Genomic DNA, 24,629 nt, shown 5'->3' on the forward strand with positions numbered 1-24,629 from the left:
GAGCAACATGGACCCAGAATGCCTTCATTGAACCTATGGACCAGCAGGGAAGATAGTTTGGAAATGATCATCTTGCGATCCTGGAGGTGAGACTGTACCCATGGAATTAGTGAGGATAAATAGACTGACAAGGATTAGACTCTAGCAGTCAGAACCAACCTTAAGCAATTTTAGTACAAGAAAGTCTTTAAGCACTATGCTCTAAATTTTTTGACTCTTTCTATATAAATAAGTATACTACTGTGCCTTGTCAAAAGAGGGTGACTAGGGAATGGAGTCAAAGTTTAGGGCAGCTTTTTATTTACCTAGTAAATTTTAGAATTTTAATTAGGCTTTCACAAATTTACCAAATCTATGACTTAAGTATTCTCATGAGAGTTTTAATTTTCACAAATTATTTTTGAAGCAGTAGATTGAAGGAGCCTTATCTTACATTTCATTCTAATGGAAAGGATTCACATGTACGGATTTCTCTGACCTAGCTCTTTTTCTAATGCTTAAGTAATCTTTTTTCTTCTATTTAGTCTATTCTCCAGGTAAAAATATTCATACTTAGTATATGTTTACTATTAACAGTGAACCTCATTTTTGAAATGAGTCATTGTGGGGCTTTTCTCCTAAGTACTTAAAATTAGTAAACGTTTAAGAAACTAGTTTTTAAATGTCGATTTGTAAACAATGATAGATTCTTCCGTTATCCTATGTGGCTAGGTCTCCAAAATGTTGAAAGACTATGACTGGATTAATGCAGAGAAACACCTCTTTGGGCAACCTAATAGTGCCTATGATTTCAAAACCAACAACCCTAAAGAAGCTGGTCAGAGACTTCAGAAGTTGCAAGAATTGAAGGAGAAACTAGGAAGAAATGTCAACATGCGAGCTATGAATGTATTGACAGAAGCTGAAGAGCGGGTAAGTCCTTTTCCTTGGACTGTCTGGCCTCCTTAGGGCATGAGTAGCACTGATAGCTCTCTGTGACCCCGGTGGCAATTACTAGAGTCAATCTTTCGCTTGATGCCCTTGATACTGGATTTGTTTTCTTTTTCTCCCTTTTCAGTTCTCTCTTATTTAACTGTTTTGCATCAATTATTTATATATTCTATTGTCTCTTGAATAACTTTTCTACTGGCTTTGCCCAGAATATGGTCTATCATTTCTTAGTATAAATAAAAACTTTTTTATGTTAACTCCTCCCATTTCTATCATTTCTTTCAGTTGCCTTGAAAAATAAGGCATACTGTTGTCTGCCTCACCAGTCATTCCATAATTACTGTCTTCCTTTTGACTCTAGGGTATACTAAAACCATTACATAAATAATGACTAAATTGTTACTTGCATAACCACTCCTTTACTAATCTGTAAATCCAGCACCATCTTCTGTTTTGATGCTTACTTACGCGATAATGTTATACATCTCCCCAACCCTGACAGAACTTTTAGAGTCTGCTGTGTCACTACAAGACTCCACAGGGAAAGCAATCTTTATTCTTGACAGCTCCATAGGAGATAGCAGCCTGAGTAATTTTACGTTATGCCCTATACTTTAATTTTTGGAAGATTCTGTTTGAATTTGTATCAGAGAGTTATGAGAACTCTCTAAAAGTGGTAATACTTATGAGCTCAATTACATTTAAGAAGTTTTGCTGTAATGGGTTTTTTTTAATTGTTATTGACATTAGTATCTACAAAGAATCTGTATTATGTTAGATACCAAACAGGCTAATAATGCTCCTGTTGTGATCTATCTATAAATGTTCCTGCTGGTTTTTATTTCTCCATTAAAGCTTGGCAATATATGTTTTGTGGAAGAAAGTCTTTGGTCTGAATTTGAAATGCATATCATCGTGAAACTTGTTCACTTACGTGCTTTTATTAGATAATGATAATTTTTTTTTTTTTTTTTTTTTAAAGAATTCACCAACTGCCATTTCCTTACCAGAGGGGAAGGCCCTATTGTTAAGCAAGATGGCCTTTTATTTTATATTTGTTTATTTTGAGAGAGAGAGCATGGGGGAAGGGCAGAGAGCAGAAGACAGAGTATCCTAAGTAGGTTCCTTCCTTACTGTCAGTGTAGAGCCTGATACGGGGCTAAACTCACAAACTGAGATCATGACCTGAGCTGAAATAGAGCTGGATGACTGACTGACTGAGCCACCCAGATGGCGCTTGTTTTGTTTTTTGTTGTATTTTGTATCTGTCCACGTAAGAAATTACATGGAATTATGCAAGGAATAAGAGGAAAAGATAGAGTGGGTTTTAGGAGCTTGGCTCTAAAGGAGAGAGACCGCAGGGAAGCTAGTAAGACTGGCTACAGTGTAATATAAGGGAGAATTTGAAGCCTCCTTGAAATGTGAGGCTTTGAGGAGAAATGAGTGAGGATTTTTATAAAGTTCTACTGCTACCCATGGTGTAAATCTCCCTTTGCAGCTTCCGTTAATTTTTTTTCAGTGAGTTTCTACATTCACCAGGAAAGACTACTATGATGTTTGAGCTGAAACCTGAAGGACCAATTATGTCAGATACAGAAAAAGAGCAATCAGGAAAGAGAACAATGCAAGGGCTATAAGGCTATAATGAGCTTATTATATTTAAGGAACTGAAAAAAGACCATATGGCTGGAGCCTGGGGAGGTTTGGGATGCCAAAAGGTCAGAGATAAATAAGGTCCCAATTATGTAGGACTTGTACATCCCAGTGAAGAATTGAAACCTTGTGTTACTGCTAAGACGACTCAAGGAGAAAGCATGCAGGGCTACTTTGGAGTTTACATACGTTTTCTTTTTTGCCTTGGCTGCTAGAAAGATATGGGTATATTAGTATCAAAATACTTCAGGAGCCTATCCTATAAATTCTCAGTTATAACAGCTAAATTTTACACATAGATGATATATTTACCTTCCTCATAATTTGGTTTACATTAGGACTTTTAATGAAGTAAATAGAAGTGTATATGTTCTATATACAAACTAAACCTCTATTCCTGACTGAATTCCAGAGTAGAAAACTTTACATTTTTTTAATTAAGCATGCTTTTTATCTTACCAGTATAATGACTTGATGAAGAAGAAGAGAATTGTAGAAAATGATAAATCCAAAATCCTTGCAACTATAGAAGACCTGGACCAGAAGAAAAACCAAGCCCTAAATATTGCTTGGCAAAAGGTATTTGAACCAAAACTATTATCATTTATTCAATATGATGGAGAATATTATCAACGGGTTTATACTCTAAGATGAATTTGAAATGGCTGATTTGTGTTTGAATGAGGCACATGCCTTAATTAAATCCTGACTTTTAAATGCATTTTGTCCTTTTGGACTTGACCACTGCTTGTATGCAAAGGTAGGTTTGTGTCCTGCCTTCATAGTCTCAACAGCCTATTTCTCTGGTCCCTACATTACATTAAATGTCCGACTTTCTAGATTTTTTTATTTTTCATTCTTGTTTCTAGGTCTGTGTTACCTTTAAAGGAGAGATACTATTTGTCTGAAACCTTAGAATCTATCCAATATGTGCCGTACCCCACTCTCGCTGCTTAAAAGCCTTGGGCAAGCTTAGTTTTGCACTGGGAAATCTCTGGTCATTGGAAACTTCCCAGGGACCCCTTTGGTTCTAACTTCCTTGATTTCTCTTTCCCAGACTCACAGAGGTCAAATATTCATTCTTAGGACATTTCTCTAACAAGATTGGCATATTCCTTACCACTCACAAGTTAATTAATTGTATTTCAGAATTCACATTTATGCATTCTGTAGTTTTGTGGCAAAGCATTTTATACATGTTAATGTTAGTTAACATATATGAAGTAGTTACTGTTTTCTCTTAAAACAATTCCATAACTGATAGTTAACCATCCATCCATATTTTATAGATGAAGAAATCAAAGCTCAGAAAGATTAAATAGATTCTCAGCAAGATACTAGCCAACCAGATCCAACAATACATTAAAAGAAATATTCACTACGATCAAGTGGGATTTATACCAGGGATGCAGGGCTGGTTCAATATCTGCAAAACAATCAGTGTGATACATCACATCAATAAAAGAAAGGACAAGAACCACATAACCCTCTCAATAGATGCAGAGAAAGCATTTGACATGATACAGCATCTTTTCTTGATAAAAAGAAAAGCATCTTTTACTTGATAAAGTAGGGATAGAAGGAACATACCTCAAGATCATAAAAGCCATATATGAAAGACCCACCACTAATACCACCCTCAATGGGGAGAAACAGAGCTAATCCCCTAAGGTCAGGAACATGACAGGGATGTCCACCGTCACCACTGTTATTCAACATAGTATTGGAAGTCTTAGCCTCAGCACTCAGACAACACAAAGGAATAAAAGGCATCCAAATCGGGAAGGAGGAAGTCAAACTTTCGCTCTTCGCAGATGACAGGATACTCTATATGGAAAACCCAAAATACTCCGAAAAACTGTGAAAACTGATCCATTAATTTAGCAAAGTTGCAGGATATAAAATCAATGCACAGAAATCATTTGCATTCATATACATACACCAACAATGAAGCAACAGAAAGAGAAATCAAGGAAGCGATCCCATTTACAATTATACCAAAACCATAAAATACCTAGGAATAAATCTAACCAAAGAGGTGAAAAATCTATATACTGAAAACTATAGAAAGCTTATGAAAGAAATTGAAGACACAAAAATGGGAAAATATTTTATGCCCATGGATTGGAAGAACAAATATTGTTAAAATGTTGATACTACACAAATCAGACTACATATTCAATGCAATCCCTATCAAAACAACACCAGCATTCCTCACAAGCTAGAACAATCCTAAAATTTGTATGGAATCAGAAAAGACCCTTAATAGGCAAAGCAATCCTGAAAAAGAAAACCAAAGCTGGAAGCATCACAATCTCAGACTTCAAGATGTATTACAAAGCATAATCATCAAGGCAGTATCGTACCAGCACAAGAATATGCAAAACAATGGAACAGAATAGAGAACCCAGAAATGGACCCACAAATGGCTAACTAATCTTTGACAAAGCAGGAAAGAATATCCAAGGGAATAAAGACCGTCTCTTCAGCAAGTGGTGCTGGGAAAACTGGACAGCAACATGCAGAAAAATTAACCTGGACCACTTTCTTACACCATTCACAAAAATAAACTCAAAATGGATGAAAGACCTAAACGTAAGACAGGAAGCCATCAAAATCCTCGAGGAGAAATCAGGCAAAAACCTTTTCGACCTCAGCTGCAGCAACTGCTTACTTAGCACATCTCTGGAGGTAAGGGAAACAAAAGCAAAAGGAACTTTTGGGACCTCATCAAAATATAAAGCTTCTGCATAGCAAAGGAAGCAATCAGCAAAACTAAAAGGCAACCAATGGGGGGCACCTGAGTAGCTTAGTTAAGCGTCAGACTTTGGCTCAGGTCATGATCTCATATTTTGTGAGTTTGAGCCCCTGTTCTGACAGCTTAGAGCCTGGAGCCTGCTTTGAATTTTCTGTCTCCCTCTCTCTCTCTCTCTCTCTCTCTCTCTGCCCCTCCCCAGCTCTTGCTCTCTTTCAAAAGTAAACAAACAGTAAAAAATAAAAGGCAACCAACAGAATGGGAGAAGATATTTGCAGATGACCAATCAGATAAAGATTAGTATCCAAAATCGATAGAGAACTTATCAAACTCAACACTCAAAAACAATCCAGTGAAGAAATGGGCAAAAAACCTGAATAGACACGTCTCCAAAGAAGACATCCAGATGGCCAACCAAGACATGAAAAAAATGTTCAACATCACTTAGTCATCAGAGAAATACAAATAAAAACCACAATGAGATACCACCTTACACCTGTCAGAATGGCTAACATTAGCGACTCAGGCAACAACAGATGTTGGCGAGGATGCAGAGAAAGGATCTCTTTTGCACCTGGTAGGAATGCAAACTGGTACAGCTACTCTGGAAAACAGTATGGACGTTCCTCAAAAAATTAAAAATAGAACTACTCTACCCTGTGTGTACACACACACACACACACACACACACACACACATACACGCACACAGGAGTATTACTTAGCAATCAAAAAGAATGAAATCTTGCCATTTGCAACTACAAGAATAGAACTATAGAGGGTATTATGCTAAGTGAAATTAGAAAAAGACAAATACCATGTGGCTTCACTCATGAGGAACTTAAGATATAAAACAAATGAACATAAAGGAAGGGAACCAAAAATAATATAAAAACAAGGAGAGAGATAAACCATAAATACAGAGAATAAACTAAGGGTTGCTGTAGGGGTTGGGGGAAATGGGCTAAGTGGGTAAGGAGTATTAGAGAAGATACTTGTTGAGATGAGCACAAGGTGTTAAACACAGGATGAATCACTGAAATCTCCTGAAATCATTATTGCACTATATGCTAACTAATTTGGTTGTAAGTTAAAAAATGGGTGGATAGACAGATATAGATAGATGAAATAGCCTAAGATCATATAGCCAAAGGTGGAAAAACTGGATTCTCTTTTCCTAAATTTAGACCAGTTAAAATTGCCTTTAGTTGCTAACTTCTGTCACACTCGTTGCCCCTAAATTTTGGGCAATAAACAAGGTGGTTAAGAATTCTCTTTCACTAGATTCCCATTAAACAAAATCCCAAGTATGTTTTGTTTTAGGACAACTTTGGCAGATTTCACGGTTCTTTTATTTCTACTTCCCTAGAAGTAGAAATTTGCATATATTGCAAAATTGCATATATTTGTCTCCTTTAGGATAATTCCTTAGCCTCTTATGTGGAAGTTTTCCAGATTCCAAACACAGTTGCTGTGCTGTTTGGTACTTTAACAATCCTGTGACTCTGTAATTTCATTTGATACCTTGCCTCTTTTTTTTTGCTTTTTAATTCTGTAATTACTCAGAATTCTGAATTCTAAAAACTTCGCTTTTAGTAATGGTAGTACAGTCACCTGGTTTTTAGTACCCTATGACTTATTTCAGTGTTTCATCTCCCTGGGGTAGTATTTGTCTCTTTAAATGCATGCATAACGTTGGCCCCATTCTTGTATAAGTGTGGATTTAACACTAGGTCTGAGAGGTTTTTGTTTTCCACATGATTCCTGGATTTAATGCAAGTATACATTTATCCTTTAAATTGATGTTCCCCCAATTTCCAAAGTTTTCTAAAAGCAGGTAAATTTATTGAATGTTTATTATATGCTAGGAATTATACTCATTAATTTTCTCACTTAATCCTCACAGTAACCTGTTGAGGTAATAGTTTTATTATCGGTATTATATACTTCATTCTGGCTTCCAGCATACTCGATTCACAAAGCCAGAGTATATTCAGCACTGGTTGTGTCTTTTATTTTTCTATTTCCTTCTTAACCATATTAGATTTTCAGAATTTAATTGCATTTCATCTTTATATCTATCCATGAATATAATGTACTTTTCCTATTTTGAATAGGGCTATATTCTTCTCTGCCTGTAACTGATAAGCTTCTCTTTTCTCCTTTGGAGGAATTTCCACTTGGGTTCTAGGTTTCGTAGCATTCCACTATTTTAATCCTCTCTTTAGTGCCTTTCTCCTACCTGGCCAAAAAATTAAAGAAAAGCAAAAGAACCAAAACTGTTTATGAATACTCTGCTATCTTCATCATTCTCAAAAAAGATGGTGGTCCTCTCCATTGTGGTGAACCTCACCTAGTTGTAGAAACCTGTCCCAGATAAAATTAAAGCCTGTTTCCTCTTTGTAGGGTATTACCCAGCATGTATTTAGTTGCTCTTAAAACTATGTTCCTTGTTAAATCTATATTCAGTAGCACTGATTGCTAGTATGTATAGGTGCGTATTATTACAAATATTCTTGAACAGTTTATTTGCACTTGAATTTAAAGATTTCTCTAGAGAACATGACTGTCAAGTTCCTCATGGGTTCTGCTTGTGTATGTATACACTCTTAGATTTGCTGAACTAAGATTATTAGTCATGTATTTGAAGACAGGTGGCCAAATTTTCAAATCATTGATCAAGTGTGTATGCACAAAAATTACCCAATTTCAAACTAGAATATGTTGAAAGTCTCTAGGTTACCTATTATGGTTTGATGGGGATAAACCAGTTTGTGTAGTCTTTTTCTGTTGGGGTCCAGTCCTTTTCCTGTCTTCTGACAACTTGTTTGGCTGAGACAAAGGCTATAGAAAAGGACCATTCAACACCTTGAACAGATCTGGTTATTTGATTTCATGCCTCTATTTTTCCGAGACTTTACCCTGAACTTACACTTTTTAAGATTAGCTGATAACCACTGACCTATCAAAGCAGTCAAAAGAGAACAAGATTTATAACAGAACATTTTATGCCAAAAAGTTTTTTTGTTTGTTTCTCCAACTGAAAGCTCGGTGTCTTACACAGTTGTAGGTCTGAGGATTCCTGCAGTATGGCCTACAAAGGTATCAAACCTTCAGGGAAAAGTGAGAAGTATAGCCTCTAGTTCCCCTTGGAAGTTAGAGCAAAGCTCAGTAAATTAGTTCTATAAGGGAACAGGTAATAAACATTTCTGACTTTGTGACCCATATAGTCTTTGCTGCAATTACTAGATTATTGCTTTAGTGCTAGCAGCCATAGACCATACATAAACGGATGGGCATGGCCAGATGTGTCACACAAGCCATAATTTGTCAACACCTGAGTTAGTAACACAACAAAATGCATCAGGTGGATTGAATATACACATATCAAAATTTGATTTTTTTTTTTTATAAGTTTTTTTTTTTTTTAATCCAGGTTAACAAGGACTTTGGGTCTATTTTTTCTACTCTTTTGCCTGGTGCTAATGCTATGCTTGCACCACCAGAGGGGCAAACTGTATTGGATGGTCTGGAGTTCAAGGTTGCTTTAGGAAATACTTGGAAAGAAAACCTAACTGAACTTAGTGGTGGTCAGAGGTAAGTAATCCCTCTTTGCAGCATTAGAATTTCTCATTCCTCTTATTAAAATCTATCATCTCATTGCCTACCAATTTTCAGTTTTAGTTTTGCTTAGCTATCTTTATATGTAGAATTTAAGGAGCTTAATATGTAAGACTGCAGATTTTGGTTAGAACTTTCGATTAAAATAGTAGGCAACAAAGGAAATAAGGGTAAACGGCTAGAAAATGAGATGAAATATATGGGAAATAATTGTTTTTAGACATTGGGAAATTAGTCGCTCAGGAGTATGAAACCTGTGAGCAATGAAACAAAAGTGCTGAGCTCAGGGTTCAACTCTGTGTTCTCCATAGAATTTCTGGATTGCAAATGCAGGGAGGGGAATCAACACAAATCCTAGTAGTCTCACTAAATAAAAGAAACAGATTAGAATTTTGGGAAGCCCCAGTAAGCTGCACCCTAGCATTCAATGTCCCTGAAGTGAAGGCTAGTCTGTACACACATCAAATTTCATCATATGCCTTGAAGAGATCAAGCTGATCCTCGTGTAACTTAAGTGTTTCTCAGAACGAAGCCCAGTGCTTTTAAAGAAAGACAACAAAATTTGAGACTCTAATATAACACAGTGTCTGGCATCTGATAAAAAGTACTGGACAGAAATCAAGAAAATGTGACTTAGAGAAAAACTATTCAATGGAAACAGACCCAGAAATGACTGGTGATGAGAATAGCAGACAAGGAAATTACAGTATTACATTAAATAGTTCTAAGAATTACAAGGAGAAAAGAATGTAATCAGAAATGGAAGCTATAAAAAAAATTTAGGGGGCACCTGGGTGGCTCAGTCCTTTAAGCATCCGACTCTTGATTTCAGCTCAGGTCACGATTTCATGGTTTGTGATTTCGAGCCCAGTGTTGGACTCTGCGCTGACATCGCACATCGCAGAGCCGCTTGGAATTCTCTCTCCTCTCTCTCTCTCTCTCTCTGCCTCCCCTGCTTGTGTGCGCTCTATCTCCAAATATTTTTTTAAAATTTTAAAAGAATCTAGTAGAATTGCTATATTAAAAAATATGCATGAAAGGAAGAGCTCACCACATGACATCAGCAGAATAAGCAATGTAGAAGAAACAGGAGTGAATTTGAAGACACAACAATAGAACCACTTAAAGCTAAACTGAGAAGCACAAAACTGCTGCAATGACCTGTGGGCAATATTAAGCCGTCTAACATATGTGTAATTGGAATTCCAAAAAGAGAGGAAGAGGTAAAACAGAAAAATACTTGAAATAATGGCCCCAGTTGTCCCATTTTGGTGAGTTCTATAAACCCAGACTTAATTTCTATGAATCCTTGGTAGGATAAACACACATAACCCCTCCCGCAAACATTACATACAGTAACACAGCAAGCCATGTTATATGAAATGGTGATTTATCTTCAAGCAGGCAGAGGAGGCATAGTATTACATGCCAGGGAACAAATATAAAAATGGCTTTATGTTTATTGTCAAAAATTATGCAAGCCAGATATCTGGAACGACATCTAGAATGTGCTAGAAGAAAAACGTGTCAACTTAGAATTCTATGTCTCATCAAAATATTCTTCAAATTGAAATCAACGTAAATTTTTTCAGAAAAACAGAAGCTGGAGGAGTTTACTCCCAGCAGAAACATACAAGTTAAAAGTTTTTGGTGAAGGGAAAATGATACCAGATGGAAACTCCGATCTACATAAAGGAATGAATAGTTTTGGAAATAGTATGCTCTAAACTTCAGTAAAGTTTTTCCCCAGACTTACATGGTGATTCAATCAGCATACTAAGGAAAAATTTAGGAGGTCATGTGGACTAACTCCTTACCTGCAGAGAACCAAATCATTAAAGCCTACTGAGAGAAAATTGTGAATATTTACATAATTAAAGATGGTTATTAATTTTGTATTTTTTCCCCTGCAGGATGTACAGTCTATAGTTCTTAAATTGTTCTCATGTGCCCTGTGATGCCATCATGTAACTTATGTATGTAGAAAATACTAAGACCTATTAATTTTCTTTATGAAATCCTTTGTCATTTTTATGAGTAGAATAGTACTCTTCTGATTATATTTCATTATGGTAAAATTCCTAAATATTTTAACAGCCTAAGACACTTTCTGGTGCCTGTTAACTAAAGTTGAATTCTACAGTTCAAATCCCAATATGTAACTTTTTTGCCAAAGTCCCAGAAAATGTTTTGAAGAGCATAGTAAATATATGCTTATTTTCCTTTTGAGACCTGAAAATTACTTCTCTAATTAAAATGATACAATTTTCAGAAATACACCATTATTTTAGATGTATATCCAGCATACTAGTTTTAACTCTTGGCAAGATTTTTTTTCTGCAAAATTAAGTTGAAAGAAAGCTCAATGTCTTAAACATTTGGCACAGAGAAAGCCAATAAAAATAGCTTTAGGTTGCTTGAGAGACCTCAGCTTGCCTCTGTAGAGGTAGATGTCAATCTCACTGTTGTTGATCATAAAGAAAAAAATAAGAACTATGAGTCTTCATACCAGATTAGAACAAAACCAGCTACAGTTATGGGGATGGTTAACTAGAAGAGAACTGAAAAAGAGCTATAGAATTTCAAATGTGTAACTACAAATTTTAAATAAGGTGTATTAGTCAGGGTTCTCCAGAGAAACAGAACTAGTAGGGAGGGTGGGTGGGTGTGTGTGTGAGAGAGCGAGAGCGAGAGCAAGATAAAGGAATTGGGTTTTCTTATTGTGGAGGCTGAGAAGTCCCACAGTTTGTTGTCTGCAAGCTGGAACCCCAGGCAGGCCAGGGGTGTAATTCAGTCTGAGTCTGAAGGCCCAAGAACCAGGACCACTGAGGCAGAATATCCATGTCCCAGCTCAAGTAATGAGGCAAGAAAGAACAAATTCTTTCCTCTACCTTTCTTATGATTCAGGCCCTGAGTGGATTATGTGATGTCCAGCCACATTGGAGAGAGCAAGCTGCTCTACTGCTCTACCAATTCAAATGCTAATTTCACCCAGAAACACTCTCACAGACCCAGAAATAAGTTTAGCCTAATATCTGAGTGCTCTGTGATCCAGTTAAGTTGACAAACAAGATTAACAACCATACAGTTGTTTGAAGTTCTGTCACTAGGAAATTAATTCCCGTTAATCCCAGTATTTTGGGATTACTGGGCCATATAATCTATACAATTTACTCTTAAATGGTGCCAATAAAAAGTGTGTATATGTGGGGATGTGCCCACGCACGTGTGCAAACATTAGTAAAAGTTTGAAAGAAGGTACCTAAACAAGTTCTATTTACAAAGATTGTAGCTATTGTCTTAACAAGTAAGTGTAACAGCCCTCACTTGCCTGCTATCTAGGCATCTAATAGCAATTGGGGAAGGAAAGAAAAAACTTAACATGCTCTTTCCTTAAGGGTAAATGCCAATTACAATATCCTGATTATCTGATGGGAAAGAATATAAATCAGTTTCAAAATAAAACTCATTGGAGCGAAAAAAATGAAAAACTAAAATAAACATTTTAATACCAAAAAAGTGTTTAAGTTTGAAACCTCAGATTATTTCTATGGCAGTCTTAGAGCTAAATTTGCACTCTTCATGATAGAATAGCAGATTTGCTTCAGTATTTTGGTGAAAAGTGGTAAAGTCAAGTTTTAATGACTTTTCTTCTGGTCTTTTCTTAGGTCTTTAGTGGCTTTGTCATTAATATTGTCCATGCTCCTATTCAAACCTGCTCCAATTTACATCCTGGATGAGGTAGACGCGGCCTTGGACCTTTCTCACACCCAGAACATTGGACAAATGCTGCGGACTCATTTCACACATTCTCAGGTAAGAACCAGAAAAAATGTCTCAGTGATAGTTTTAATATAGTATGTGTTTTTTCTAAAACTATTCTTTAGTAATGGCCAATATGAAGATATTTAGGATTGAAGAATATGAAAGCATTGTGTACCTCTTTATACAGTGAATACTTACATCTACGTACATACGAATAAGGAAAGAAGGTTTGGTTTCCTCTTAAAGAACCAGGCATTACAATTGTTGGTTGTACCGTGAGGGAGAATCTAAGTTTTTCATAATTAGAAATTAAACATGGTTAATGTCATTATTTTCTCTAGCCAGCTGCCAGAGGATGCACAATGAAAACAAGACTGGTTTAGGAATATACCTCAGTATCAGAAAATCATGTAGTACTTGATAGGGTGCTCGTCACTTTTCTGGGTGGGAAGTAGAGTAAAGCCCTTTAAGCACAGCTTTTACAGAACTGTTGCTGCAGGCACTGGGGCTGCCAAGTGCGGTTATATAGCTAACACAGTGTACAGTTTGGGGGTTCCGCTTCATCATAGCACACACGGTGTTCGTTACGGTCCTTTTTTAGCAGGTAACAGTGAAGTGGTGCCTATTTTCAACTCTATAAATGTTCCATATGACTAGTGGTAGTCCTGTAGGAACTTGTAGCCTTTGATATTTTTCAAATATCCCAGAGAAAACGATTTCACCAGAGCATTTAGAGCTAGCAACACCACAGTGATGGCAGCTTCAGAGGATAGCAGCAAGTAGCCAACCAGCAGGAAGTCATCAGCTTGGGTAATGAAGCACTCAAGGTAAAATTAAGACTCCTAAACCCAAATATAGAAAGCAAGAATTCATTTAGGTGCCTCATATTATGTCTGTTTGTTACTTGCATTCGCTTTGAGCCAAGCACTGGAAGGAAGGAATAACAGAATATCTCTAGATAGTTCTTAGTCCCAGAATAAAAACAAGAGTGCCTTTCTTCAAATTACAAAATAACTTCCATGCTTTTTTTTTTCTTTTTCCCTTAAGTTCATTGTGGTGTCCCTCAAGGAGGGTATGTTCAACAATGCAAATGTCCTTTTCAAAACCAAGTTTGTGGATGGTGTTTCTACGGTAGCCAGATTTACTCAATGCCAAAATGGAAAGATTCCAAAGGAAACAACATCCAAGGCAAAAGGACCCAAATGACTACCTTTGGAAGTTTAAAGTACAGATTTACTCCTTTACCTTGACCTGTTTTTTAAACATAAAGACCTTGGGATTTACTTATTTATGTAAAAATGTAATGTTTTGTCACTTAACCTGTATTTTCCTTTATGTGATCACTTATAAATGAGCATAGATGCCTCTTAATCAGTGTAACTATGGTCCAATTACTGTGATTGTGATTTTATACATGTCCTCTAATGTTTTTTCTTACACAATTCTTTACACTAGGGAACCTGAGGTACCTGGTTGGTGGTGAATTCTGTTTGTAAAAGCAAAAAGTAAAAAGAAACAGATGGAATTAAGTTATAAGATAAATATAGCTGATAGTCAGCTTTTAATTAGTTTAATTCCTAAGGTAATATTAATGTGTTTTCTGTTGTTAAGCAAGTCATTTAGGTAAGAATTATAAAGCAGGTATCTGGACCAACAAAGGGAACACAAAGGAAGCTGTTGGATGTGCACCGAGCTTTGTTAGTTCTGTGAAGATACAGTGGCAGAGCCCTGGTTGAGACTCAGATGGGAAACATTTTTGAAAGATTTCTCTCACTTTAATGATGTTTGGAGATCATGTTTCTATATGCCTCGTCATTGGTCTGTGCAATCTTAAGTTTTTAAAAAATCTTTATGAGTATTTTAACAGAAGCCTCGGAGAAGGTGTGTTGCGTGCTGCCCTCCAAGTTTATCTGAAGTCTCCTGTTTTCAAAGATTTTTATTAGCCTTTTCATAATCTAATCAATAATAACCTATTGGTGAATGAGAATGTAGGAGCCAGCAGACTAAACCAAATTTATCTTTTTCCCTTAGTCTGATAAATATATAAATATACAGGTCCATCTGTTCTACCAAAAGAACTCAAAATTTGATTATTTTTATATTTCTTAGTGTCTTTTGCTTTCAGTTCAAAAGGTTAAAGTTCCTTTAAGAACCCAAAAGCACTAACAAATACCATTAGATTAATATGTGTAGTTCTTATAATCTTTAGGTTCATCACCAGAGTGTCTCCAAACTGAATCTTGAAAGCTCTCACATGATCTAATCTGATCTTGAGTATTTTGGCCCTGTATCCCTTCTTGATACTTGAGTCTCAGTTCCTTTCCCTAATACATGCTTATGGTTCTTGGCATTGGCTTTAACATTCCTTATCTTTCTCATACACATCTGAGGATGTCAGATAACATCCAGGTAACTGATACAATGGGACACATTGAAAAGGATTAAGTCTGGAATTAATTCTGTCTGCTGTGTTTTCCCTCTTCTCCCAAAGTTATAAATGCTGTGTCACAGGAAGTCTAATATCACCTATAACAGGGGATTTTTTTATTTCCTTTCAAGTGTATTGCAGATTGTTTGCTGAAACAGTTCTATCAGTTCACGCTTTCACTCAGATCACATACCTGTTGACCACAACCCAGTCAGCACCGGCTGTTAGTTGTAACACTTCTGATTTGCTAATTATAAAATGGTACTTCATTGCTGTTTTAATTAACATTAGATAAATAACTTGTGAGGTTGAATATTTTGACATCTGAACTAATTTTCTTTACTACAAATTTTCTATTTGCTTCCTTAATTTTTGTCTTATATATAATCTTGCTTTTTGAGGAAAATCCTCAAACATACTAAATTTTTGTGAGTCAGGTCAGTATATTTTGATTAGAAGACGACATGAAGGGGAGATGGGGACCTTTACTTCAAAGGTCTGCAATAACAGTAACCTTTGCTGAGCTCTTTCTAGACATCAGATGCTATTCTCATTTGCACGTTTTCACATTTGAAGGAAGTACTGTTGATCACCATTACATAATCAAGGAAATTGAATGGAGCAGAAAAGTTAACAGACTTGTCTGTGGTGATAATAGTTAGAGGCAGAGCCAAGACACTAGTCTTGACAGCTGGACTCCAGAATCTGTGACATACTACCTTTCCGACAGTTTGAACATTTGTGCTCATTGTACAAAATAAATTTAAGACACACCTAGGTGAGCAGTATGCGCAACATGAGAAAATTATATCTAGGAAGAATGTCAAACATTTGAAAAGGATTCCTTATGGGGTTTTTTTTTGTTTGGCTTGGTTTTTTTGGGCATTTCAGGTACCCTAACAAATGAAAAAGCAAAAACTTGAGAATCCCTCTTCCAATACGGTGAAGTAATCAAATAGGCCAACCACTCCTGCAATCAGGTCATCTACAAATCAGGACAGGTTTCCTTCCTTTTTGATCTTTGTGCCTTTATTTCCCTTTCTTTCTGTACTGGCTTGAAGTTCCAGCACTGTGTGGTATAAGAGTAATGACAGCTGGCATATCTGCCTTTTCCCCAGAATTCTGAGGAAAGCATTCAGTCTTTTACCACCTAAGTTTAATGTTAGCCCTAGGCTTTTGGTTTGTATTCTTTATCAAGGTAAAGAAGTTTCCGTCTGTTCCTAGTGTGGTCACTTTTATCATGGACGGGTTATTGAATTTTATTCATTGCTTTTTCTGCATTGATAGGATCATGTAACTGCTTTAGCCTATTAATAGTATGAATTACATTTCTTAATTTGTAAATATTAAACCAGCCTGGTATTCCTGAATTAAACCCTATGTGGTCATGGTCTATAGTTCTCTTTATGCACAGGCATACCTCGTTTTATTATGCTTCACAGACAACTGCGTTTTTTTTACAGATTGAAGGTTTGTGGCCACCCTGCATCCAGCAAGTCTGCCAGCACCCTTTTTCCCCCCACTGCATTGGTTCACTTTGAGTCTGTCACAGTTTGATAATTCTCACATACTTTCAAACTTTTTCCTTATTTTATCTGTTATGATGATCAGTGATTACGACTCCCTGAAATCTGATGGCTAGCATTTTTTAGCAATAAAGATATTTTTAAGATATATGCATTTTTTTAGACCTAATACTGTTGCACACTTAATAGATTACAGTATAAATATAACTTTTAAATTTTTGTTAACATACAGTGCAATATTGGTTTCAGGAATAGAACTCCGTGATTCATCACTTACGTACAACACCCAGTGTTCATCACAAGTGTCCTCCTCAGTACTTATCACCCATCCCCCCACCCACGGCCCTCTACCAACTCTCAGTTTGTTCTGTATCGTTAAGAGTCTCTTGTGGTTGGTTTCCCGCTTTTTGAATATTACTCAGCCATCAAAAATGAAATTTTACCACTTGAAAAACATGGATGGAGCTAGAATGTATTATGCTAAATGAAATAAGTCCATCACAGACAAATACCATTATGATTTTAAGAAATCAAAACAGATGAACATATAGGAAGGGGGATAGAAACAGAACTTTTACATGCACTGGAAAACCCAAAAAATTTGCTTTACTTGCTTTATTGTGGTAGTATTGAACTGAACCCAAAATATCTCCAGGGTATGCCTGTTTTATAGAATTCTATTTGCTAATAGCTTGGTCATGATTTTTGTGTTCATGAGGGGCTTTGGTCTGTACATTTGTTGTTTTGTTTTGCTGGCTGTTTGGTTTTGGGGTAATATTAACTTCATAAAATTATTTGGGAAATGTTCCCTCTTCTATTTTCTGTATAATTATATACAATTTCTGTTAATTCTTCTTTAAATATTAGATAGAATTTTCCTGTGAAACTGTCTGGGCCTGGGGATTGAAGGGTGGGATAGGGGCAATAAAAATAGTTTCTTTAATAGTTATGGGGCTCTTTAAATTATTTGTTTTACAACTGGTGACTTGTGATAGTTTGGGGGTTTTTGCTGAATTGATCCATTTCATCTAAACTGTCAAATTTGTGTGCAGCAGTCATGGTATTTCCTTATTATCCTTTTGATGTCTTCAAGTTCTGAAGTGATTATCACTTGTTTCATTCTGGATATTGGTAATTTTTGGGTTTTTTCCTCTGTCAATCATGGAGGAGATTTGTCAATTTTATTTTTTTAATTTATTTTTGAGAAAGAGACGAGTGGGGGAGGGGCAGAGAGAGAGAGAGACACAGAATCTGAAACAGGCTCCAGGCTCTGAGCTGTCAGCACAGAATCCAATGCGGGGCTCTAACCCACAAACTGTATGATCAGGACCTGAACCGAAGTCTGACACTTAACCGACTGAGCCACCTAGGTGCCCCAATTTTATTGTCTTTTTTAAAGAACCAGTTTTTTGTTTCACTGACCTTATTGTCTTTTGTTTTCATTCACTGATTTCTGCTCTTACTTCCTTTTTTATGCTTTCTTCAGGCTTATTTTGCTCTTTTCTAGTTTTATTGTTGATTTGAGATCTTTTTTTCTAGCAAGCAATTAATGCTACCAATATCCCTCTTAAGTAATCTGTTAGCTTCATCTCAGATTTTGATGTTGCATTTTCATCTTTAACTTCAAAATACATTCAACTTTGCTTTGACATTTCTTCTGCTTTGACATTTCTTATGACTATTGAATTCTTTTGGAATGTATTTTAAATTTCCAGATTCTGGGCTTTCCAGGTAGCATTCTCTTACTGATTTCTAGTTTATTCTGTTATGTCAGGAATCAGGTTTTTTAATTGTTAAAAAATGATAGATTTGGAAAACAGGTTCAAATTCAGTGGTCTAAGTTTCTACCTCAATCTATATTCTATAAAAATAAAAAAGTAAACCCAAATTAAATAGAAAGGTGGAAACAATAAAAGAAGTCAACATATACAGAACAGAAAATGGAGAAAATCAAACTGATACATTGATTTCGTTCTTTTGAGAACCAAGTATCTATACCATTCAGGCAAACCAGAGAAATTATAAGTCACTAATATCAGGAATGGAAGAAGAGTTGTCACTGTGGCTCTTAATCTAATTTAAAAGGATGCAAAATTATGATGCTTTTCATGCCAGTAAATTCAATAACTTAGACAAAATGGAAAATTGGAAAACTAAAACTCACTGAAACTGACAAGAGTGGACAAAACCTGAATAGCTTCACATCTATTCATGCAGTTGAAATGATTAAATATCCTCTCACAAGGAAAACTTTAGTCCCATGTGGTTTCACTTGTAAATCTCACCATTCAAGGTGAAGTGGGGGTTGGGGCAGGGGAGCACTTCCAACCTGTTTTATGAGGCCAAGGTTCTAATACTAAAACTTGACAAAGACATTATGAAACAAGAAAATTACAGCATGGTAGTCCTGCTTCTAAGAGCAAAACCCCTGAAAATATTAGCAAACTGAATCTCATACCATCTATAGAAGATAAAACGCCATTTTCGTGTTTAGGAAAAATAAATATTGCCTTTCACAACATACACAAAAACTAACTAAAGAGGAGACATAGGCCTAAAAGTAGTAGTTATAACACTTACAGAAGAAAAAATTTTGTGACCTTAGGCAGATTTCCTAGGACACACAAAACAAGCCTCCGAAAAAAAAATGAACATTAAAATTTTAAGAATATTTTCAATAGACACTCTTAAGGAAATGAAAAGACAAAGCACAGAACAGGAGAAATTTGCGATGTTCAGAGCTGACAGAGTTGCAAGCAGAATGTGTAACTCGCGTGTTGACAACGGCCTGAATGGTGGCTGGAACTGTCCCCTAAGCATAAACTAGAGCAGGTAGCGCTCTGTGCTAGTAGCACTGATTACATTTTTCACTGCATTTGAAGCTTACATTTTTAATAGCAAGCTCACTTAAGACTTTTTGATGAAGCTATAAAAATTTTTTATCTCCTCCTGAGTACGTCTTTAATAATCTGATAAAATGGGAGTCCTATGTAAAACACTTCTACGTACCAAAACAGAAATGCTCTTACTTCAGTTGCACTCTGAAATAACTTTTCATGGAATATGATTTTTCCTTGGACAGGTGACTAAGACAAACTATGGTTATTAAGTCTATGGTATTTGGTTAGACATTTCTTAAAAATGAACAGAATGAACCTGTCATATTAACCTGACATTTGTTGCAAACACTAAAATTGTAGCTTTCAAATGAAAATTAGAAATCTGGCAAACTTGTATTTGTCATTGTGAGCTGGACATCTCAATAAAGACTTCTGATAATAACTGGTGGTCATAGCAACAGACAGGATTTTTTTATAGTGTATTGTAAAATGTGTTAACATTTTGAAGCTATGCATAACCCAGTAAATGGTATTTTTCCATGACCAATCTGTTACTACAAAATCCTGCAGAAGTAAAATAGCCATTCTAAGTACAGGAAAGACCAATTAATTTTAATGTTATAGAGTACAATATTTTTATTGATAGTTTGATTCCACATGGCAACTAATTTAAGAAGCAACCTTTGTTGCACTGTGTTTCTTAGTATCAAGAAAGAATATCTACATTCTCTAATACTCCTCCCTTTTCAACTACATATTTATTCTCAACTCGAGGTATGAAACATGAATAACTTGTCTAAAGTTACACAGCTAGAAATCAAGGAGTAGGAAAGGGGAGCCAGGATTTAAATTCAGACTGTCCAGATAAAGAGCCCGTACTCTTAGTCCTTATAATATAACAAACTATGAGTTAGGTATACTCCTGTGTTTGTGCCTGGAGCTCAGGTAACATTCACCTCTGCCTTGAATGAATAGACAAGGATACTTGTCATACATGGGTGGGAGCAAGGAGAGACACACATCCATCGTAGAGAACAAAGATTGTGATTTAATCTTAGAGCTCATGCCACTGGTCATTTTATACCAATTTAGTCAGATAACGTGGCTACTAATCCCTTAATTGTATGACAGAACAGTTGGCATAAGCTGCCCCTTTTCTTGCCACCAGTTAAGGGCCAGTTTAAGAGTTTTCTTTGATAGGTTGAGGTTTTACATATCCTTTACGAGACAACTTTTCTTAACATGGTTTGTAGGATGGGCTCTTACTTGATGGCCATAGCATCTTCTAAAGTTTGGCTCAAGGCTCACTGCTCCTTTCTGCATCTTGCACCTCATGTACATTACTACCCCACTCAACAGTTTGGCATTCTAAGCCTCTAACTGTCCACTTTATGGAGTTCCAGCCTGTCCTAAACTGTCTTTATGAACCCTCCATGCCACCCAGTCGGCAACAGTTGCCACTCCTGAACACAGCTTTCTTCTTTTTGCTCCTGTTCTTTTCAATGTGGAATAGTCGCTCTATCTACCATTCCTATCAACAGCACACCCATCCTCCCAAGTTATACTGAGACCACCTCTCTGGATCATTCTCTATTCCCATCCCCCTTTCACAAGGCATCGAAGAGTATTGCATAATACTAGTAAATGAACACATCTTAGTTCTAGTAGATTGTAAACTACTAGAGTACAACTCTTTAGAGCCTGTAACCTATTAATGGCTTGATCTCAAAGATGATTTTCTTAATGAGAGTATAAGAACTCCTAAAAGTTAAAGATGTAATAGACCATCGCATTTAGCTCATGTACCACACTATGGATTAGCAAACTGACTAGAATGAGATTGTTTGAACTATACTCACTCTGAAAAGTTACTATTAGGGTTTTGTCATACAATGATACTTATAAGGAAGTCTCATAGTAAAATTTTATAAGCAAAGATTTCATGCCAGAAAGAATTAATAGAATCTATAATATCAGTTTTATATGTTGTGTCTATTAGTTCCTACTCTATTTTTGTAGGTGTGTAAAGTCTAAACTATGGTGTCCCAAAGGTGAAAGATTTTATTTCACATTTGTCAACTTTAATGAAAAATTGAATATGACACAAATAGAAATATGTTTCATGCTCCTGGATTGGAAGAATGCATATTGTTAAAATGCCCATACTACACAAAGCAATCTACAGATTCAATGCAGTTTCCATCAAAATGCCAATATGGCATTTTTCACAGAACTAGAACAAATGATACTAAAATTTGTATGGAACCACAAAATAGAGCAATCTTAGGTAACAAAACTGGGGGTATCACAATCCCCAATGTCAAGATATATTACAAAGCTGTTGTAATCAAAACAGTGTGTTATTGGCACAAAAGTAGACCCATAGATCAATGCAACAGGATAGAGTGCCCAGAAAACTCATGCTTATCTGGTTGATTAATCTGCCACAAAGGAGGCAAGAATATATAGAACTTTAAATCCCTTAGTAATTTAGGTATAGAAGTTTGCTTTTGTGCTAATTAGGATTAAAACTTCAAGGCATGTTTGAAGAAGAGAAAAAAAATCTCAAAATTATTATCTGAGATTGCTTTCAGCTGAGGTATTAGCTGAATAACAGTAAGCAGGTATTATTTTTTAAATGTAATTTATTGTCAAGTTAGCTAACATACAGTGAATACAGTATGTTTTCGGTTCCAGGGGTAAAGGAAGCAGATATTAAACATATCCTGATTACTTTGGCTTTTAGGGGCCAGGAGGAACATGAGTAATATATTGATAATTCCAATACTTAATGCCATATTTTCCACTCTCTCTCCATAATTTCTATCATGGCTGAATGGACCAAAAATGCACTGTGCTAACCCAGAGTCCATGTGATCCCCTGGTTGCTGCTGAACATTTTAGATTCAGGATAAGAAGAAAGAAGAACACCAGCATACACTGACTGCACCTAGTTTCATCTATGACATGATTTTAACAGCTCAACAAAATTGCCATTATTTTCACAGAATGAGAAAACACTGGCTCAGAGAAGTTACTTGTTCAGTTAAGGTGCAGCCAATCAGGATTTGATTATCTAATTCCAACGTTCCTGGTCTTTCACTACACAATTGTTTCCAACACACTGTTTAATAATGTAAAAATCATTTAAAGGGAGAAGCTTTTCATGCAAGATTTAGATATGTGTGAGCATAAGCTTTGCACTAAAATCCTTTTGCTTCCAATCTTATAAAACCAAAATAAATGAAAAATACAAAATATAAGCACAAACCACAAAAAAAGTTTAGCTCAACAACATTTATCTACTTAGGCAGTGGAAGGGTGAAATAAAGTTGTAGCTTAGAATAAGATTATGATGCTACCTTCTACAGAGTAAATTCTTTTAATTTTAGCACATTAATATGAACCATGACTAATTTTCCCCATCAGTTCCCTCACTATGCACCACAATAAAACCTTGTACAGGGTACCATAATGGCATTTAGTCATGTATGTATTAAGAACAACTCTGTTCTCCTCTTGCGCAAGGGAAACAAACAAACAAAAAAAAAAACCATTGAGACAATACCAAAATAAAAAGCTTTGGCACAGCGAATGAAGTCATCAGCAAAACAAAAAGGCAACCAACCTGCTGAATGGGAGAGACATTTGCAAATGATATATCCAATAAGGGGTTAATATCCAAAATATATAAAGAACCTAGGCAATTCAACACCAAAAACAAACCAAAAATAAATAATAAATAATCCAATTAAAGATGGGCAGAAGACCTGAATATTTTTTCAAAGAATACAGATAGCCAACAGACATGAAAAGATCCTCAACATCACTAATCACCAAGAAATGTAAATCAACACAATGAGCTCACTTTACTCCTGTCAGAATGGCTAAAATCAAAAAGAAAGTGTTGGTGAGGATGTGGAGAAAATGGAACCCTCATGTACTATTAGTGGGAATGTAAATTGGTGCAGCCACTGTGGAAATTAGCGTGGAAATTCCTCAGGAAGGATTCACTGAGGTAGTGTCTGTTAAATAAAACCTTGAAGAATGGGTATGCTGTTGGTAAGAATGGTATATATAGAGTGATTGCTCCACATTGAGAAGAGCATGAGAAAAACCAGACTTGAATCAAAAATCAGTGTCATTCCAAGCAAGAGGGAAGACCATGCATAATGCATGAAAACAGGACACAATGTTGGGGAAATTTAAAGTGTTTTCTAGGAGGAGAATGTCTGTCTGTCAGCACAGAGCCCGACGCGGGGCTCAAACACCTTAACCACAAGATCATGACCTGAGCTGAAGTCGGACACGTAACTACCCGAGTCACCCAGATGCCCCAAAAAATAATAGTAATTTTTTTTACTGTGTATTCATTTTTGAGAGAGACAAGAGTGCAAGGGGGGAGGAGCAGAGAGAGAGGGAGACACAGAATCGGAAGCAGCTCCAGGCTCCACAGGCCTCAAATTCACAAACAGGAAGATCATGACCTGAGGCAAAGTCAGACACTTAACCAACTGAGCCACCCTGATGCCCCAAAAATAATGGTTTTGAAGATAACATTGTTAAAGAAGTCTAAGAACAACAATAGTTACTATCTGAATTGGATGCTAGGACAGAAAAGAAGTTAAAGATAACTGATTTAATATAGAAGCTGCCTAGTGAGTAGCATGAAATTTTTCTGATTGAACTATCCTTACCTCTATTTTCCAAATCAGCCTAGTCTGAGCTGATCATACATAGTTATAGTAATTTATTAGCCATCATCTGAAAAAAGGAAGATTCTAACAGCAATGAAAGTGAATAGAATGTCTAAGAAATAATCACCTACATATATGAGTAGCACTAGGATGTCAGAAGCTTCTAGGAAACAATAACAAAAAAATCCCTTAGAATATTATATATGACAAGATTATGCAATATAGTAATAAAGTACTTATAATACAGAGAAAATATGCTTCAGAACTTTTAAAACAATACTTAAAAAATCAGGAATTAGGTAATTCCTTTTCCCAATATGTATGAAACAAGAAAAAAATTTATAAAACAAAATTTGATTAAATGAAACAAGAGCTTGAAATAAAATAGTACTGAGGCAGACAAATTACAAGGAAC

The 24,629-nt window shown here is 36.0% G+C and overlaps 1 protein-coding gene across 1 annotated transcript in view; it reads left to right on the forward strand.

Moving 5' to 3' along the window:
• The window catches only part of SMC2 (structural maintenance of chromosomes 2), a 58,102-nt gene extending 41,241 nt beyond the window's left edge, over positions 1-16,861 (forward strand). The window contains exons 21-25 of the mRNA XM_039220420.1: positions 712-912; positions 3,046-3,162; positions 8,774-8,934; positions 12,627-12,774; positions 13,771-16,861. Coding sequence (XP_039076351.1) covers positions 712-912; positions 3,046-3,162; positions 8,774-8,934; positions 12,627-12,774; positions 13,771-13,929 — 786 coding nt within the window. The 3' untranslated portion in view covers positions 13,930-16,861. The remainder of the gene's footprint in view (positions 1-711; positions 913-3,045; positions 3,163-8,773; positions 8,935-12,626; positions 12,775-13,770) is intronic.
• The last annotated feature ends 7,768 nt before the right edge of the window (positions 16,862-24,629 follow it).

The sequence above is a fragment of the Hyaena hyaena genome, unplaced genomic scaffold (genome assembly GCF_003009895.1).
Source record: "Hyaena hyaena isolate Hyena2069 unplaced genomic scaffold, ASM300989v1 scaffold_888, whole genome shotgun sequence".
NCBI classification, from domain to species: domain Eukaryota; kingdom Metazoa; phylum Chordata; class Mammalia; order Carnivora; family Hyaenidae; genus Hyaena; species Hyaena hyaena.